The 15,166-nt window shown below is 37.2% G+C and overlaps 1 protein-coding gene across 1 annotated transcript; it reads left to right on the top strand.

Annotated features, from left to right (window-relative positions):
• Positions 1 to 1,261: 1,261 nt before the first annotated feature.
• LOC129416313 (uncharacterized) lies at positions 1,262 to 15,088 on the top strand. Its single transcript, XM_073872962.1, has 10 exons — positions 1,262 to 1,377; positions 1,469 to 1,598; positions 3,579 to 3,694; positions 6,530 to 6,631; positions 13,368 to 13,454; positions 13,726 to 13,829; positions 14,136 to 14,196; positions 14,335 to 14,462; positions 14,535 to 14,652; positions 14,731 to 15,088. The coding sequence occupies exons 1-10, from the start codon at positions 1,375 to 1,377 to the stop codon at positions 14,770 to 14,772; spliced, it is 891 nt and encodes a 296-aa protein (XP_073729063.1). The 5' UTR covers positions 1,262 to 1,374; the 3' UTR covers positions 14,773 to 15,088.
• Positions 15,089 to 15,166: the final 78 nt, after the last annotated feature.

Here is a 15,166-nt window from a genome sequence, read left to right as displayed (position 1 = left end):
ACTTTGAAGTGTCTTGGGATTGAGGAAGCATCTCATTGTATTATGAGGGAAGTAGTTGGTGTGGACTTGTGATTGACTTTGATTTTGGCCGTCTGGGTTGAGGACAATAAGAGGTAGAGACTGGGGGTGGTAAGGATGTGGGGGAGGTGAATCTGTCTTATCAGTCTCCTCCTATAAAAGCAAGACTTCTTCAACAGGCTATAATGACCAGCAGTGGTGGGATGGACAATAGGAGGCTGTAAAGGACTTTATGGGCCTGTCAATAGGAAACCTTTGCTACAAATTGCTCAGCAAATTAAACTGTCCTGTTTGTTTCCTCAGACCAAGCCAGGGACATTTTTCCAGGCTTGGATGATGACCCGGGACCAAAGCAGGCAGATCCAAAGACACCTGCTGGGGCCTAATTGGTCCCTGTTGCAGTTAATGGCTTCCTGTGGTTGCTTGTTTACTTCTCATTGGTTTTGTGTGCTGGGAGATCCCTGTCCCTGAAAGACAGGGGTCCTTACCCGAGCCCAAACCCCTTTCATGTTGACATGTTATGGAATTGATCTCAGGATTGATTCCAGAAGTGGGACCTAGTAACATTGTCGGGATCAGTCCCATAAGCGAAAGGCAGGAACAATGCACTGTAAAACCTAAAAGTTAACTCAACTCAAACCATTTAAGTAAACCGGTTGCATTAGTTTAAAACACATACATTTGAGTACTGTGAACTTAAACTTAAATTGAGTCATATGCAGTTATTATGCACTTATATTTAAGTTCACACTACTTAAATATAAGTGTATAATTGCACATGACTCAAGTTCACAGTACTTAAATGTATGCGTTTTAAAACTTAAATGGCCTAATGCAACCGGTTTACTTAAATGGTTTGAGTTAAGTTAACGAGGTGTGTCATAGTGATGTCATATCAATAAAAAAAGAGAAAAGTGCTGAAAATTAAATAAGATAAATCTGGCTGATGAATTGTGTGTCAAAAGCTGGCTAATTTTGTGTTAAAAGACATTTTAGGAGAAATATCTAGAAAATGTAATACTTTAACTCAGCATTGGGTCAAAAAGCGATGAACCCAACTCGCCTGGTTGCCATTTAACCTACAATATGCTAGGTTGTTTCAAACCAAAATGCCGAGTTGTTTTAACCCAATGTTGGGTCAAATATAAACACTTTCTGGGTTCCAATGGTTGGATTTGTTCCTTTTTGACCCAACGCTTGATCTTGAAAATAACCCTAAGCATACTTTTAAAATAGTCTTTTTTATTGTGCATTTTGTTCCAGACAAAAAAGAGAAAAAACACTCAGAGACTCACAAGATCAGTCCTCACACATGATGACACCTACATAAGTGCTCTACCTAAAACACGCTACTACATGGTGAGACTCTACCAGAACATGCTCTTTATGTAAAATATCAGAGACAATCACATTATTAGATATTCATCTCTTATGCTTTGGTCTACATGAGGTCGTTGAATTGCAAAGTCGGCTGACCCGACTCGGGTGTCTCCAGAGCCGCAGGGAGCAGGAGGTGTTCAGGGTCTGGCTGGAGCAGCACAGGAGCATATATCATCTAGAGAAACAACTACAGGCCATGGGTGACCACTGCTGTTTACACATGGACTCATATATAAAACAATAAAAAAAGATATCAGGTTTATCTGATATAGCAACCCATTCTCATGGAAAGTGTATAAATAGCATGCAGTGTGAAAAGTGAGGAATAATTGACGACAGGCCATTAAATTATAAGAAAATAATGCACACCCATGGTGGTAATGTGCATTATTTTAAAATAGTTCAAATGAACGGATTCAATTATTCTGCTTATACCTCAAGTTAGGTGTGCAGTTATCGAAAAATAATGCATACACATGGAGCATTTCTCAACCAATCAGAATACAGCATTGAACAGACCCGTGGTATAAGTCGTGATAATACATACGCTAAATTCCAATTCGCATGCATATGATACGCCAGTTCTTCCCGTTCACTTGTTACGGCGCACCTTATCGTTTCATCTATTGGTTCCTTTTTATTTTTCTGTTTTTTAAACCATTGTCGCTTGGGTTTAGGGTTAGACTTGGGATTTGCTTTAGGATGTCATTTAATATATAGGCTGCTCTATGTTTTTGTCTTTTTTCAAACCATGGTCGCTTGGAGTTGGGGTTAGAATTCGGGTTTGTGTTAGGATGTCAAAAAGTGGTTCTAACCCCAAACTCATGTGACAATTGTAAAAAAAAAAAAACTAAAAAAATGAGAAACCAATAATTAAAACAACACAAAAAGATGTGCCGTATGAAGTGAATAGGAAGGACTGGCGTATCATATTGACGCAAAATTGGAATTTGGCGTATGTATTGCACGACTTTTTACACTGCGTGCTATTTATACACATTTCATGAGGTTGGGCTGAATATAGAATAGCTCACAGGACATTTTCTGGTTTAAGATTACCTGTCTCAAACACCATCACGCATTATGAATTGTTTTAATGTGGACTCTTTTCTTAAAATTTAGCATTAAAAATACTACACTGTAAAAAGTAAAAAGTTGGATCAATTTGAAAAGAAATGTTTCAATTGGTAACACCTAAAACATTAAGTGTCAACTTACATGTTTAAGTGAAAAATACTTTAAATTAAAAATTTAAGTAAAAATTTGTTATGTGTTTTCTATTTTTGTTAATACATAATCATTGGTCAGTACACTCTAAATAATGCTGTGGTTAAACCATGGTTGGGTAAAATATGAAAAAAATTAATATATGCACTGTAAAAAATTGCAGCATGAAGTTGAAACAGCTTGGATTTGCAATTCAACCTACTATTTTAAGCTTTGACCTGTGATAAGTTGACGTGACTTATAAAAACAAGTTAAAATTGTTTAACTTACTTTTTTAAGTTAAAGTAGCATAAAAATATTTGTTGATTTGACAAAAGTGCTGCAGTTTTTTACAGTATGTGTTCAAATGAACCTACACTGTTTGTGACTTATTTTTTGCACTTACATTTTTAAGTATAATCAACTTGGATTTACAAATAATTTCAACTTTTATTTTTTTATCTTGATAAATGCTGAGTTGCCGAGCTTAAAAATAAATTATTTTGCTTACGTTATTTCAACTTTATTTTATAAGTTACAGCAACTCGTCACTAACATAAAAAATTACTTCAGTTGTTAACACTTAAAAAATTTACTTTTTACTTATACATGCAAGTTGAAACAACTTAATTTTTTAGGTGTTACCAACTGAAGTCATTTTGATCCAACTTCTACTTTTTACAATGTATGCTGCTTGTTGCGACCCAAAATGCTAGGTTGTTTCAATCCATGGTTGGATCAAATATGCACTTTTTTATTTAAACCAACAGTTGAGGTTGTCCATATTTTACCTAAAAATGTTTGGGGTGTAGCTAAATTCTCAAAATAGCCAATTATTGGCAAATAAATTAGCCTGGCACATACCAGTGTTATATAACGTATATCAGTTCCCTCTCATTAATTCAGTCCATGAATCATAAATCTCAGGAATATCAGCATTTTCATTTGTTGTCATTTTTATTTTATTTTGGCAGAGCTCAACAGTACGTCTAGGCCAGATGTGACTCTCGAAGACTTACTGAAACACAAGACCAAAACTTTACCAAAACTTCAGATTTCACCTAAAGATGCCACAGCACATCAGGAAAATGTAAGTTTCTGCTTTATCTCAATTTAACACATTTTCAAATGATTTTGAGAATGAACAATTTGTGTGCCTGAACTGAACAACACAGGAATAACTATAATAAAATACAATAGTATTGACTTTTCTTTTATAGCATTTAGCTCTTATTACAGAATTTAGTTTCATTCAGTTCATTTCAAGCTCATAAAATGCTGAAAGTAAGATGGTGAATAATGCTGTTGAGGTTCAAAAGGCTTGTTTTAACTCCTCAAGCTGTTTGCCCTGCTGGCCTTATACAAACAGTTAACCCTCAACTGTATGAGAAAACAGAATTGATTGTTCACAGACCAAACAGGACCCCCCTCCCTCACTTCAGTTGGACGGGACTCACATTGGGTCAGCACATCGTGGACAAACATCACTCAGGGGAGAATGTCTAATTCATTTCACACACAAAAGAGTCGGACCAATTTGGCCTGGGATGTCACATCGTGCTGAAGCTCAGCAAAGAGTTGAGTTGTTTGGATAAGAGCTTTCTCTATAAACCCTGAACAACAAAAGTTTTCGACCATCATCTGTGTGACCTCTCCCTATAAGAAATATTGCAACTTTTATACAATAGTAAAAAGAAGCTGAGCTTTAGTTTATACTCCAAACATCAATGCAACAAGCATAAAAAAACATTGTTGGACATCTTTTTGACACTACACTGTAAATCTGAGATGTTTCTCAATTTGTCTCAAACTAATCCTCTGCTAAAGACTCCTATATTTCTGATTTTTTTTCTGGGATATAGACATCAACAGAAATTTATAATCAAATTGCCTGAGCAATCCTATCCACATAAATTTCACAGCTTTATACTCACATTGTATTTCAACAATTCTGTTATTTTTTTTTATTTTTAGTTTTCCTATAAGATTTACAGTATAATGAAATTATAAATGAAAGCTCCATTAAATCCATTGAGCTACGAAAATGCAACTTCTGAACAATAAGGTCTCCTCTGGATCACCTTAAAGGATTAGTCAATTTTCTTAAAAAAAATCCAGATAATTTACTCACCACCATGTCATCCAAAATGTTGATGTCTTTCTTTGTTCAGTCGAAAAGAAATTATGTTTTTTTGAGAAAAACATTGCAGGATTTTTCTCATTTTAATGGACCCTAATAGAGCCCAAGATTCAATACTTAACTCAACACTCAACAGTCCCCCCAACGGAGTTCCAAAGGACCACAACCGATCCCAAACGAGGCACAAGGGTGTTATCTAGCGAAACTATTGTTATTTATTCACGTAAATGCGTAGTGATGTAGAGAGGTCAAGTGTTACATATATGAAAGGCACATTTGCGGACCATTTTAAACAATAAACTGACACAAAGACATTAATTATTATCAGTTGACATACAACAACGTCGGAACGGTCCTCTTTCAACACACTTGTAAACACTGGGGCGTAGTTTCACGTTCGTCCTCTGTGACCTCTTGACGTCATGACGTGTTGCGTGAGGTCATGCTGGCGCATCACAGAACCGGACCTAGACGAGAAGTAATGCTTTAAAAGTGCATATTTTTTATTTTTCTTGTCAAAAATGACAATCGTTTCGCTAAATAAGACCCTTATGCCTTGTTTGGGAATCGTTTATAGTCCTTTGAAACTCCGTTGAAAAAAATGTTTAGTGTTAAGTATTAAGGGTTGGGCTCTATTAAAGTCCATTAAAATGAGAAAAATCCTGCAATGTTTTCCTCAAAAAACAATTTCTTCTCGACTGAACAAAGAAAGACATCAACATTTTGGATGACATGGTGGTGAGTAAATTATCTGGATTTTTTAAAGAAAATGGACTAATCCTTTAACACACACAGAAACATATCTGGATGTAGCGTCACCATAGACCCAGGTGCTAGGAAGCTTCCTGTGAGGAAAACATCAAGCTTGACACACAGCAATATTAATTAGAGCTGAGCCCAAAAACAAAGTTATTTTAAGGCTACAAATGATACATTTAAGACCGTTCCTCTTTATATTTACCTCAGTTTGTTTGGTTTCTATGAGAGATACTGAGTCACAATATGTATCTCCTATGTTGAATTTCACACCTGTTTATTTTCAGAATGGACGGCCCAATATGTCTGAGCAACATTGCTTCGTCAGTCGCTGTGTGAAAGTAAAAATACTCAATTTTAATCAACGTTTTCCCCTTACACACCCAACTGTCTGTTTATTTCCACAATCTAATTTAATTTTTGTGGCCCACGGCTATAATCACTGACAAACACCATCTACATTTCCTTCACTAATGAATCGTTTCTGCGCTTGAAATGCATCCTCCGTGCTGATGTGCATTGTGAAAACTTGTTACGGGTCTGTTAGCTGCTGCACGGTGATGTGAGTAAATGCTGTGCTGCGGGACGCTTTGGAAGGCCAGTTTGCACCCAGCAGACAAAGTGTGTCCTCACCCGGGTGTGCAGTGTTATCGGGTGTGAGCCGGGCTGTTTCGAAAGCTCCACTTGAGAAGTAGCACATCATTAGGAATATATTAACTCGCTCCTGGGGTCGCTCGCACCTATCACACAGGCCTGGTCAAGATCAGGGTTGAAGCGCCAAATCGTGTTGACCAGGCAATGTGTTTATCCATCATCATTTCTATAAAAATGCTCTTAGTTCAAGTTAATTCAACTAGGCAGCACATCTATAAATGTGTAAACAAATTAAGAAATTCACTTGATTCACAACACTTATGACCAATTTCTATAGTTTAAATGCAACTTTTGTTTTTGCCCTTGGGATGAAAAATAGACCTCAGATAGATGTGATGTATTGAGATATGAGTTATGTCTCTGTTGTCCACACAGATGCCAGTTTCACTAAAAGGGACTGGACGGGGTGCCATTGCGTGCCAGCTGCATGGCAAACAGAGGCAGGGACAGGACGAAACTGAGCTCATGTTTCCTGAAGTAAGTGTCAAACCACAATGTCTCTGATCCCAGTAAGCACAAAAACAGGGAGACAGACACACCTGCACATGTGTCTTTCACCATCTCACACGCACACAATATAGATAATAACGGGTTAATTTACTTTGGTCTTTTTGAAAATAACCCAGCATTTTATGATAATTTCACATGCAGCCTGCTGCATTACAACCGTTAAAAGTTTTACAATGAAGCATTCAAATATTAAAACGAAAAGAATATATTAAGAGTTTGGTTCCAAAATGAGATATCCTCCGTTATTAACAATGTTCAAAAATCTTGTTTTTTGATTGTGCATTCCAATTAATATCAGTCAAACTGCAGTTAGTTTGTTTTGATGTAAGCCTTCACAACTAATAAAATACAGCTAAGTAGCATAATAAAACACAATAAAAACATGTTACCTTGATAATAAAAATGTTAAAAGCGGAGTTATCTCGTTTTGGACCCAAACTCTTCATATCATGTTTGACTTTTCAATATGCAATACTGGACCTCCGTATGGCTTTCTAATATGGTTTGTCAAATGTTAAACTGTATTCAAGCGTTTTATGCACCCATAAGGACAATTACTGTAACACATCCGTAAGTGGTTTCTTTTACGGTATCGCTGCCAAAACCCCCTTTTGGCACTTTTATTTATAGGAGTGATTGTAGGAAGCAACTAGTAGAAGCATTTAGGAGTTAAAGTCATTGGCTGTAAGCCAGACGGTTGTTGCCAAAGTTCAAACTGCATGAAGGTGAGAAACCAGGATGAAGAAGAGAAGCAGAGCAGGTGAGATGAGAGAGGAACCTGTTGAAACGCTTCATTCTTCTCACACCTCTATGTCATAGTGGACCTGCAAACAGAGCTGAGGTCTGGAGGATTCGGGGGCAGACAGTTTGGGAGGACCAGCAGTCAGGGTTATTACTCAGCCCTGCGTCCCACCGACGGATGCGTTACACAAGAACACACAGTCAGACTCACCTGACAGACCGTCAGCGCATACAGACGCTGTGTTTATGTGTGGGAAAATATAGCAGTGAAGGTCATGCGTTTGAAGATGACCAAATATCTCTCACTTGTGTGAAAAAAAGTGTGTTAGTTTTACTCATATCAGCCTTTGAGTTGAGAAGTACTAATATTTCCCCATATTTACACAATTTGTGGATGGATTTGACTCTTTTGGACCGATACAGTGAGTAGTTATAAAAACCTATTGCGGAGAAAAACGGAGGAGTGGGACTGGCACAAACTGCTGGTCAAACTTGACCCAGTACAACTAATTGTATAAATAATAGTATAATACACTAATAGTATAACTAATAATGGTTCTTAACAAAGTAACATCGCCAACTAGTGGCCTGGCATACATTATACAGGTTTTTAGTAATTTTTGCAGATCTGTGTAAATTTTTGAAAAATGTAAAGGGAAAGCTTTTCTGTTTACATTGTTGTGTAAATGTAGCCTTAATTTCATTTTAATGTAGAATGTAGAGTTTTTTTTATTAATACTGTTTTCTAATGGACACCTCACTACCATTAGACTGTAAAAAATATGGACGCAGAGTCCGTGACGTCACCCATAGATTTGTGAAGAGCTTTTTTGAAGCCAATAGTTGGCGGAGCCTGCTGTCGCAATCTTAGCATAGAGACAGAGCGCACCGCGTCATAACCTGAAAACCACGCCCAACGGGAGGAAAACAATCCAACCGTCTCCATTGACTTTGTATTGCGAGAGGCTGCCTTCTTGTCATTTCTGGCTTATAACAAAAAACTGAATAATGCCTAAAAGCTGCTGTGTAACAGCACTGTAAAAAAATTCGGTATAAATTACAGTATTACTGGGTATTAGTGGCAGCTGGCTGCCAGTAACTTACTGTAGATTTTACATTTTTGTTATTTACTGGCAACAGTTTGTTCAAGTTAAATGAACATAAAACATTTTCAGTCTTTGGGCTCTTTCTTACACCCGTCTCAATGCAGCGCAATGCGCGACGCAAGTGTCATTTGCTATTTTCCACCCTAATTTTCACGTTTAGCGCCGCGTTGTTTAAATAGCAAATTCATTTACGCCCCCTTTTGCGCCCATGGGCGTTCTGGTCTGAAAACGAGGTGTGTTCAGGCGCACTGTTGGCGCGTTGCTATTTTGAGGCAATTAAAATAGACTACGCCATTGACCAACAAATACCTGGTGTAAAGTCAATGGCGCAATGTGTTTTTTGTTATTTAAAGAGCTCATTAGTATGCGCCTATAAACGGGAGGACAACGCGGGTTTGCTTATCACAAGGTACATGAATGCGCAGCAGCACAAAAATGCTTTTAATATGAAAGATTAAAGGATTGAATGTAAAAGATTATTACTGAGTCTCTTGGACATAAATGAGGACTAATTATGAGACGTTAGAAGGCGCAAAGAGCTTCTTCACCTGTAGCCTGGTAAGTAAATAAATGCTTTGCTTTAAACAAATGCATCTGCTTTTAAATGTTTTTTTTAAATGCTACCTCACGGATTTATTATATGATGACTCTGTACCTGCGGATATGGTGAGATGAGAAACATTTTTAAGTCATGCTTAAAAAAAACTCTTTGCTAAAAAAAACGCTGTCCAAAGTGCTGAAACGCGCATAGAGCAGTTTGTAAATTCTTTATCTCCTGTTTGTTACAAATAAAGTATTTTTAGATTACAAACCTTTTCTTACATACTTGTAAATTATTTTTTGATGATATTGGATAGCCATACATTTAAAGCAATTACAAGCCTGCTTTTTACTTCCATGACTAAAAGAAAACGGGTTTTAAAAGTTTTAATAAAAAAATAACCATTTCAATACAAGTGAAAAACAACACGATTATTTAACATTAATCTTAAACTGGGGATCTTCTTCCTCCGCTTAGTTTTTCAGTTTACAAAGTTCGTCATCTAAATAGGAATTAGACATAGCGCCAGCGCAACTTGTGTTTAAAGGGGATGAGAGCTGAGACTCTCATTGGTTTACTGCACGTTACGCCCAAAATACTCCCATTACAATAGGACCAACCCTTTTCGACTATGCGCTCGGCGCACAAACCATTTTTCCCGTCGTTAAATTAGCAAAAGTGGATTCGGACACGCCCATTTACACGTTGCGTTGTGCGCTTTAGACAATGCACTTAGATCGTTAAAATAGGGCCCTTTATCTTCTACAGTAAGTTACTGGCAACCAGCTGCATAATTACAGCAAATGTTTTTACAGTAAATATGTACAGCTAACAAGTAAAAAAAAAAACAGAAATATGTTTTATAAGCTGTCGACCACAAAAAACAAGCGTTTAAAGACACAAAAGTGGAAAACATGCAACTTTTTATAGTACTACTATTAGTAGAACTGCACCCACTAGGGAGAAACGTGGCCGGCGATCCACTTTTTTCTCCTTAGATGCTAAGATTTTAATAGCGACTACGCTCGTTGTTATAAGCCAGAAATGAAAAGGAGTCGGCCTCTCGCAATACAAATTCAATGGAGACTGATGAATTGTTTTCCCCCCGGTGGGCGTGGTTTTCAAATTAGCATGACTGCGCTCTGTCTCTATCACGTCATTGCGCATCCCTCAAGGATAATCGAAAGAGGCAGGACGTTGGTGAAGCTGAAGTGATAGGTGGGCGTGGTTTCAGCAACCAAACTCGATGGTAGAAAAATTCACCGCACTCATAGTTGTGATGAAGGGTAAAGTTATCTATATAGACCAAAAACACTTTTTGTACCAGGCTGTAAACATTTTCTGCTGTAAGTGGGCATTGTAACATGGGGGTCTATGGGAATTGACTCCCTTTTAGAGTCTCTAGCGGCTAGTCGATGAATTGCAGTTTAAATCACTTCCGTATTGGCTTCACAATAGAGATCGTAAGGTTGCTCCTTGGTCATTACTGTTCATACTTAAGGGGAGGGGGGTCTAATGGTATTTCACACATACTGACCTATTTACACAGTTTTAAAAGATTTGGATTCCTCATGCTAAACATTGGCAAAGGGTCATAGAACCATCTGGATATATATTGGATGTATATAGATTTCGTTGAAACAGTGCAGTCCCAAACGGGTCATAAGTTGCAGGCGGTTAGTAAAACTGCATCAAATGCCTGTGTTTTGTTGGCAATCATCGCATATAATGTAAACAACACAAACATATAGTGAATCATAAGTTATCCAGAGATATTGGGATCATGTTTTGTGTGTGTTACCTGCTTGTGACCCGCTCCGCCTATACGGCACGCCTCTAGGAGCTCTGCTTTTTCCGGAAAGTAGCGGAACAGCTGATCTGACTTTTATAAATCTGATCAAACTTAAGACTCTTTGGATATATGAAGGATGCAACACTTCTCTTTAGGTAGATTAATAAATCTCAAGATTAACATAAGATTAGCAGAAGCATGTGTTATGTGACCTTTAAACTTAGGGATTCAAACAAACTACCAATCCCAAGTATAAGAGTTTAGCTGTGTATGTAAAAAATTTTGTACCGTATCTGCGTTTCGTTCAGACAGATCTGACATTTTAGGAGCCTGAGAAGCTATTTTTTATCCCAAAGTGGATGAGTCTAAACGTGACACCGTTATGGTTTTGTATAGCCAATCTGTATATTTGGGATACGATGACGTCATCACCCCATGTCTCAACCCTAGTCAGACACTGGTATGTCACGTAACAGCAACGACAACATCAGTGGTGGACTACATGCTTGAGTTCATGCTGCAGAAGGTAGTGACCCTATTAGCTTTACTAAAGCAAAATCACCTGCTCAATTGCTAATACAGTGAGCGACAAATGGTTATGGACAACAACAAGGTTTATGCGCATGCTCCAAGTCTTCTTCTCTGTTTTAGTCGCATCTCTGTGGCAGAATTACAGCCGCACATACTGGTCTGGTATGTATACCACATCTATTTAAGTCGGTTTTAGTAGTTTTGCGTGTACTCCGATATTTCTTAAGACTAGGAAACGAGGAAAAATAAGATCGGATTTGATCTTAAAATAAGATCCCATTTGTGCCTATTAAACACTAGAGACCCTATCAGAACACCTTATCAACTATCATCAACTATCTATCAAATATATAGCAACACCCTGGTAATCACCCACAACACCCCATCATCATGAAGGTGACTTCTACACAAGCAAGCACCACCTAATTTTTTGGATAATATTCAAATCAAGTTATATCCTGTTTAAACACAATGTTACTCACGTTTCCCATTCATTTTACAATGTGTTTGCATACACAAGCAGGGTTTTAGCATTACAGTTGTTGCTGTTATGTAGAAGCTGTAGAAGTCGACTCCACCTAACGTCACCGGTGGGGTGAGGTGTGTGAGAAAGCACCTATATGAAGAGTTCAGCTCTCTGTCACCTCAGACTGTGAGCCTTCACACGGTGTGCACTGAATAATTGTGAGGTGCACTGAGTGACACAGCAGCTGTCATAGTCCACACTTCTGCGCTTATATCTATCATCAAACTGATACAGCCCATGAGAGTAACAGAAAACCCTCACTTCTCAGTCATAAAAAACACCTGCAATGCCTGAAAGAGATCAAGCCTCAGGCAAGTAAGAAAAAGTAACGCAAATGTAACTTAAAAGTAACGTAAGCATTACTTTCCATGAAAAGTAACTAAGTAAGGCAAGTAGTTCCTTTTTTGGGGAGTAACTTAATATTGTAATGCATTACTTTTAAAATTATCTATCCCCAACACTGGGAATAACACAGGCCATGAATCCTGTGTAAACAGATTCAGGATAAAAAGAGCAAGTTTTGATTTCAGGTTGATGTAATAGAATTTTGTAAACGATATTAGCTGTTTTACTAACTTTTGCCAGACTTCTCCTAAATCCTCAAAAGTTGTGGCGGCCAGTGACTCCTTTTTCGATGATGCGAAGCTCGTCAAAACAGGTATTTAGCTTGTCATGTGCAGTGGCTCATCATCATCATGTGAACCTATGTGCCTCACAGGTTGTGTCAAAATAAGTGCCTGCTGCAGACGCCTCTAAAGGGTTTATGATGAAAGAGACGCTCGCATTTGCAAGATAATCTCATGTGTAATCAGAGTTTAGTATTAAGTGGGTGTCTTGCGGGTATTTTGTGAACATGAGCGTCTTTTTTATCATCACGTGTGCAGCAGGCATGTATTTTGGCATGATGCACATTGGTTCACATAATGCACCGAACACATATTTTAAAGGAACACGCCCACATTTGGGGGATTTAGCTTATTCACCGTATCCCCCAGAGTTAGATAAGTCCATACATACCTTTCTCATCTTCGTGCGTGCTGTAACTCTGTCTGACGCAGCCCCCGCTAGCTTAGCTTAGCACAAAGACTGAAAGTAAATGGCGCCAGCTAGCATACTGCTCCCAATAAGTGACAAAATAACGCGAACATTTTACTATTTATGTGTTGTGATTTGTATAGTCACACCGTGTACAAATAACGAGGTCATATGAGACACAGCCATCTTTTAACAGTATACATACTGGGAACTATATTCTCTGAAGCACTGCTACTTGGGCGGAGTGATTCGCCTTCTGAGAATGTGGGCGTGTTTCTTTAACATGATGAGCACTTCGAACAAATATTTTCAATCTGGGCCCCTTAAGAAGTCACTGGGCACCAATGCTCAAAAGACAACTGTAGACCAGACTTTCGGCTAAACAATATTATATACTTTATATTTTTATACAATTTATTTTGTCTCCGCAGGTCTTTACCCGGGAGTTTAAAGTCCCTAAATTTTCAGTTCTGCGGTCGACCTTCCTGAATGCCATGAACACCAACATGCTTTATGTGGTACCATTTAAAAATTTCATAATTATCTGACATTTACATTTATTGGTGCTTATATCCAAAACAGGCTCGCAGAAGCAGCAGTAAAGTAGCGCTATCATACAATATCAAATACTGAATACTAGAAGACACAACAGTGTGACATCAGAAGGAAAAATGTCACTTATATGGCTATATGGCTTCAGAGTTACATGATTTTGTTGTATGGGTTTAGATTTAGGTTGTCAGATTGGTGTTGTTTTTCTGTCTGTTTTATAATATTTCCTCATAACAGAGAAGCGATGAGCCACCAATCAAGTCAAGAAGCACTGACATCATCCGACATAAACTGAGATTTATGCACAACCTGTCACGCTCACACATAGCTGACACGCAAAGGTGAGAGCCTTAACACCTATTCGTATATGTCCAACATAAACTTGTGCGAGTGAATTTAATTAAATAAAAAATGATAGATTTATTTATTAATTTTTGCATGGGGGGTGCGGTTAATTGCGACTTAATACAGGCTTAATATGACCAGTACAAAAATAAATCTTAATTGTCCAGAATTAAAATAATTTTTATATTTATTTTATCATTATTATTATTATTTGTGAAATATGAGCAGTATTATGTTCCAGAGAAGTTTCTTATTCATTTTCATCAATGCCATAGATATTAATTTTAGTTATTTTCACCCAGAATAATGGCCAAAAATAGACTGAGTTTGCAATGCACAGATGTCTTCAGCATCAAAGAACTGGTTAGTGATATACACAACTCAATAAACTTCTTACATTAGTAAACTTCTGCCTTAAGACTGATGTTCAAACAGCATTACAATTTAATAACAATAAGTAATGTGCATCTATGCATTTGATCTTACCATAAACACTTGGAGATGGAGTATGAAGGTCCTCATGAAGTTCAGACTCAGAAGTCCAGATGTCCCTCAGAGTCAGACCTCACACATGAAGCCACAACTGAGAGCCCAGAATCCCTCACTGAGAATCCAACTACTCAGATAAGGTCAAGGATAATTATGAATATACTTTACACATGTTACATTTAAATAAACAATGTTATTTTTCATGTGTGCAGTCTTCAGTTTGCAGAGGAAAGGACAGAAGACTCATCGAGTTCAGCTGAAGCTATTGATTCATCAGATACAGATGTCCCTCTGTCCATACACAACCTCTATACTAGTCAGGTCATTGAGGTACTGAGGTGTTTCATACCTCTATTATCTTCTAAACAACAGTAATAATTCAGAAATTGACAAGATTTTTTGTTTTAGATGGGGAGCTCGGAAGAGAAGATGTGGATAAATTACATTTAGGACTCTGATGTCCTTCTTGTCCAAATGATTTTTAAAAAACTTTACATTATATCCCATATGGCAAAAATAATCTTTGGCCAAAAATATGTTATATATATGTGATATACATTTTGTAGAAAGTAAAGTTTAATTGAATATATTTTTGAATTTCAAAACGTATTTCAGGGGCAACAAATAGGCTACATTTCTAATTTACAACCCTATGGCAAAAAAATATTTTTCCTGCTCAAAATATAAAAGTTTGTATAAAATGTATACATTTTAAGTATAAAATGTATTATGTATAAAATTATAAGTATATTTTTGGAGTTGAAAATATATTTAATTTTAATCTTTTTAAACCTGTTATGATAAAAAGTTTGTCTTAATGAACAAAAACATACTTTAAAATATA

Source organism: Misgurnus anguillicaudatus, chromosome 11, assembly GCF_027580225.2.
Source record: "Misgurnus anguillicaudatus chromosome 11, ASM2758022v2, whole genome shotgun sequence".
NCBI classification, from domain to species: domain Eukaryota; kingdom Metazoa; phylum Chordata; class Actinopteri; order Cypriniformes; family Cobitidae; genus Misgurnus; species Misgurnus anguillicaudatus.
The sequence above is the reverse complement of the archived record's forward strand: the minus strand, read 5'-3'. Positions and strand labels throughout refer to the sequence as shown.